Source organism: Camelina sativa, chromosome 7 (assembly GCF_030686135.1).
Source record: "Camelina sativa cultivar CO46 ecotype springtype chromosome 7, ASM3068613v1".
Lineage (NCBI taxonomy): Eukaryota > Viridiplantae > Streptophyta > Magnoliopsida > Brassicales > Brassicaceae > Camelina > Camelina sativa.
This window is the reverse complement of record NC_141886.1, coordinates 4,850,298-4,855,851: the sequence shown is the minus strand read 5'-3', so window position 1 is coordinate 4,855,851 and position 5,554 is coordinate 4,850,298. Positions and strand designations below refer to the sequence as shown.

The 5,554-nt window shown below is 33.4% G+C and overlaps 1 protein-coding gene across 1 annotated transcript; it reads left to right on the top strand.

The window, feature by feature from the left end:
- The first annotated feature begins 236 nt into the window (after window positions 1-236).
- Window positions 237-1,264, top strand: LOC104700723 (uncharacterized). Its single transcript, XM_010416284.2, has 2 exons — window positions 237-453; window positions 568-1,264. The coding sequence occupies exons 1-2, from the start codon at window positions 391-393 to the stop codon at window positions 1,147-1,149; spliced, it is 645 nt and encodes a 214-aa protein (XP_010414586.1). The 5' UTR covers window positions 237-390; the 3' UTR covers window positions 1,150-1,264.
- Window positions 1,265-5,554: the final 4,290 nt, after the last annotated feature.

Below are 5,554 nucleotides of genomic sequence, written 5' to 3'. Positions count from 1 at the left end.
ATTATCTTACATGAACAGTGTCGTGATGATTTTTTAGATGATGATACTTTCTCTCTTTGCAAGTTTGCAACGTAAAATTCTCTGTTCCTCTCAAATCGAGGCCGAAGAAGTCCAGTGGAATAAAGGAGGATATTGTCCAACATAATCATAATTACCGTTAACGCGTTATTTTGTTTGTTTGTTTGTTTAATTTGTATCTGTTATATAAAAAATACCAAAAAGGACGAAAAAAAGTCAATAAAGAGTCTCTATGATGGAAGAAAGGTTTCAGACATTTTCTTGAATCTTGTCCCAACCCCCTTGTGAGTTGTGACTAATCTAAAAGCAAATCAAATAAGTCATATAAAACTCACTCTCTCCCTCTCTATAGAATTTGATCCATTGAGGAAGATGGAGAGACAACAGCAAAATTATCTACTTGGTTGGGCTCACCAAAACCAGTGTGGTATAAAGGTAAACTAAACACCAGTCTACATACTTCTTTAAGAGATTCTAATTCTTTCTTATTATTATAGAATAGATTGCTCATTTGCTCAAAACTCAAAATGTTAATTTTGGTACTTATAGACAATAGAAGAGTTAAGGCACTCGCTTCTGCACACAACAATGGAGTTAGAGCAAACAAGAATGGTGGCCAATGAAGAACTCAATACCAAAGACGACCAGATAATGCAACTCAAAGATCTTCTCAACAAAGCTATCAAAGAGAGAAATGAAGCACAAGAGAGATACAAGAGGCTTCTTCTTGATCAAAACTTCATCCTCCAACGCCAAACCGACGAGGAGCAAGATCCAAACATCAATGGCTTTCACTCATCCGACGGCGAAGAAAGCATTGTCTCATCTTTTGAACCGCCGATGGGAATCGAGTTAGATTTCCCGGAGATGACATTACCGGAGAAAGGGAAGCTTCTAAAGGCTGTGGTGAAGGCAGGGCCTCTGCTCCAGACTCTGCTTCTAGCTGGACAGCTTCCACAATGGCGTCATCCACCTCCACAACTTGAGTCCTTTGATATCCCACCGGTGATTATTGCTGAAGCGTCGCCATTGTCACAAGATAGTTGTGGGAATAATCTAAACAGGAAGAGGGTTCACTGTGACGAGTCTGACTCCAAAAGAGAAACCAAGTACCAAAGGCTCTTGCCTTGATCGTTTATGTACTCACATTTTATTCAAGGGTCAAGTATGTATAAAAAGAGTTTGTAGTCTTTGCAAGGGTCCTTGTATGACAAGATTTGGAGTTTGAGTGAACCATTTTCTCCCAGGATCATATCTTAAACTTGGTAATTCTATGATCCTGGCATTATCATTTTTTTAGTTTTCAGGTTAACCGCGAGTTAGCTTGTGACCCGCAAGCCAAAATCAGGCTAAGACTAAAAGTGAACTGGACCGGCCCATCACAATTACCCTACTCTCTTGTGTATTTGTGTGTAAGAAAGGAGACTTTAAGATATGAGATGATGTATGCCAAGCAGTGGAGTTTGAATGAACCCTTTTCTCCCATGTTGGATTGTTATAGTAGGTCCGGTCCGGCTTTGATCAATCTTGCCCGTGGGTCAACCCTTTTCATATCATGTTTTTTTTTCAAAATTGATTTACCAGTGCAAGCTAGCTAACCTAATACAACGATGCCACCACATACGATCATCTCATATCGTTTGGTAATTATATGATCCTGGCATTATCCTTTGAATATTTTCTAGGTTAACCGCATGTTAGCTTGTGACCCCCTAGGCAAATTCAGGTTTTAAATGGGCTAGACCAAAGTGAGCTGGTCTCTACCATTCATAATGACCCTACTCGTTTATGTATGTGTGGGTAAGAGGAGGACGTGTGAGAAAGAGACTTTAAGATATGAAATGATGTGAGGTTGATGAGCGTACAGTGATTGGGATTTGGTTACCCACAGATCTGAATTAGTTTCCTCTAAGAAGACAACTTTTTCAGCGAAAGTAACAGTGAGTTCTTGCCAAAAGAAACGAGTAGGAGTCGGTGGATCGTAAAGAAAAAGTATGAGGACCCCGTTTTCTTGGCTTTACTTTGTGCACTATCATTTGACTAATTCACCCACTAATATCATATTTTCCAAATACAAGTTGATCACTTTTGCGTACTCTTAACATTAATGGCAAAATACATAAGCTATTTAGGAGAAATGGTAAAAAAAATAGCGTCTAGGAGGAGAAACTTTTTTATGCTCTTACAATGAAATAAACGGAGAAGTTAGTTTGATTCATAATTTTGTGTGTATGAACCTAAACGACAAGAAAGTTCCCATCATTATTTCTTTACAACAAACAAATCAAAATTTTCTTATAATGAAATGATGAAGAAGTTGAGTAATTAATTTCTAGTGGGCCTAAATTGGGAATGAAACAACAACTTGTCTAATCTAATCCAGGACACTTTTACTTTTTTTTTAGAGATTTCTTTTAAATATTTTAATATCTCAAATTTGTATTTTGTTGAAAAAATCTCATATCTTATTATAAAAATGAACATTTTCACAAGAGATGGATACATTTCAAAATTCTAATTATGGGGTCACAAGATGGTAAAGAATAATTTTTAGATTGTTTGCTTTGAATTATATTTTCGAATTAAATTATATAAAATTCATTGAATTAAACTTATTATAAAATATATGGAAAATTTTATTAAATTATACAAAGTATTTTTTTTACACAAAAACACACTACTTTTTTATACATTGAATAATCAAAGTCTGAGCTGTGCTTCCATTTTAAGACACCTCGAAACATGATTTTAGTGAAAATATTTACAGTGTTAATCACTGTTTTTTATTTTGTTTAGTTTATTTTCATATTTTTAGTGTAATGCATATTTTTAGTGTATTGAATGCATTAGTTCATTTTGCCAAAAAAGAAAAAGAATAAACATATTAGTTCATTGAAATAAATCGTAAACATTATTAATACTAAAAAAAATATAATAAATGTAATCATACTTCCACTATTACGGTGCATCTTTATGAATAGTGGAAGTATGATTATAGTATATTTTTTAGTATTAATAATGTTTAACAATTTATTTCAGTGAACTAATATGTTTATTCTTTTTCTTTTTGGCAATTCAATACCCTAAAAATATGTGTTTTTAACTTTTAAGGACGTTTTGAATATATTAACAAGGCCCACTAACGAAATTGGGTTCCAACGAAACGAGTTGGGTTCCTAGATTTTATTTGGTTGGTCTTTCTATCATTTGTCTTTATCCTCTCTTATGTGCTCCAAAAAAATTGGAAGAGACAAAGGAGAGGAGAGTGTGTGTGAAAGAAACAGTGTCAATAACAAACTTAAAAGGACAGAGAAGCACCTAAGTCACATTTGTCCGTCCCCATGTGGTTTTAAATAGGGCCATGTGAAGAAGAAGAAGAAGAAAAAACCTTGAAGCAAGACAAAGAAACCTATTTCTTTTCTAACAATACGACGAAAGGTAATTATATAGTTAAGAGTGGTTCTAGTTTTGATGGACTGATAATCCAAAAGAGAAGGTAATCCAAAATTGTTGTTGGATCTTGAATGAATAGGAAAAAAATAGAAAAGGATGTTGGCTTGGCCCAAGTTAATTTTAGAATAATCTATGGCACATCTAGAGTTGGCTTTAAAATGTATACGACTACAAATGTGACTGTTTATACTACATATTTATAGCTCTACATATACTTTCGGCATTTACATGTTTGTATGATACAATCACTAAAAAAATGAGTTTCCGATTGAAAGTTTAATCTTTATAGCGGAAATGAAATTTGACTTATTGATTCTATACAGCACAACATTAATTTGCCATAGATCATCATAATTATATTTTTTTATCTTTTCATTCATATGATATCACCACATATCCGTTTTTGAAAGTCAATTATTACATGCATAATTGGTTTCGATATGCTAATAAAGAAATAAAGCATGCACGTAAATCTAACAAGAGACATCTTCATGCACGAGTTTTTATTCCATTTCAGCTTTCCACAAAGAAAGAGAAAGCAAATAAATCGCTTTAACCTTTTCTTAAATAGCAAGTTAATGCTCGCATTTAATCATAATATTTATTTGTTCCTCAAAGAAGATGCAACAATAAAAATTTCTCTGGAACATCTATCCATATATTCGGAAGGGAGATTATTACATGAAAGTCGTCATAATTGGCATATTGATTGTTACGTCTTACGTGAACGTTGCCATAATTGGCAAGTTGGTTGAAGATACAATTCATTATTTTGAGACATTGATTAAATTTCAAAATTATAGTTATGGTTGGTAAATTGTTTACATTGAAGTAAAAGAGAGATACGGGTATAGTTACCCATTTAAAAACTCGCAAAAATTAATACCAAAAAAATACCACCAAATCTTTCTGTGTCTAATTAAGTCTAAAATACCAACAAACTTAACGATACTGACCAGTTTATTCTATTTATTCTAATTATTACTATCTATGTTTCCATAAAAAAAATCGTTTTAAGGTTTTAAGTTTGTTTCACAAAAAGTGACGTTTTACAACTTAAAAAATCATATCCCTTTTTTATCCCCTACCATTTGTAAACTCGTAAGTATATATATAGTTGCACCAATAATTTTTTAAAAAATTATGTCATCTATCGGACTCAACTTACTATATATGACTGATTCACTTATTTACGGATTTCTCATATAATACTAGATTATGACTCGTGTTATAGTACAAGTTGAATTTTTTATTTATTTATATTATAATTTTAAAATAAAATATAATTTATATGATTATTTTTAAAAGTGTTTTCGGATAAAACATTATACAATAAAATCATATGGTAAATATGATGATTTGAAAAAAAAAATTATTTTGTAAGTTTTATATTGTTTATGACAACTCGTCCCGTGACTCCAATAGCCCACTGCTAGCTTGTCTCCATGGACCCAGGCTGGTCCTGCAGGGCATCGATCCTAACCCCAGGTCAATTGGTGACAACTTGTTCTATGGAAAAGTTGTTAAAGGGTGAGGATCAAGGTTCGAGGAACGTATGACGCACCAATAACCTACTGGTGGATTTGGATAAATAGTTCCATTTCCACGGTGAGGGGTTAGGATCGATGCCTTGCAAGGCCAGCTTTGGGTATGTTGGGGCGGCTAGCGGTGGGCTAGTGGGGTCCGCGGGACGAGTTGTCACATAAAAAAGACTGAAACGACTCCGACCCGTTTTTTTTAAAATAATAAATAGTAAATAATAATAATATTAATAATAATAATAAATAAACTACAAGTAATGGTACCATACCCACTGCCACCTAACCACAATCACAACCAACAGCGGAATAACAAATACCAATATCCAATAAATATCCAATAATAAACCAATAATCATAACATAAATAATATCCAAAATTCAACCAACATAAAACATAGAACCAGCAACCTAGCAATGTTTCTATGATCCAACTTTAGCAATCTAGCAATGCCAGACAACAACCAATCGAGTCCCTAGAACATCCTCCTCTTCATTGTCTTGATTCCACGATCACATTTTGCCTTTATCTGCACCACAAACACA

Coding starts and splice junctions, on each gene's coding strand:
- LOC104700723 (XM_010416284.2), top strand. CDS start 391: ATGGAGAGACAACAGCAAAATTATCTACTTGGTTGGGCTCACCAAAAC. Junction 454..567: donor AAAACCAGTGTGGTATAAAG/GTAAACTAAACA, acceptor TGGTACTTATAG/ACAATAGAAGAGTTAAGGCA.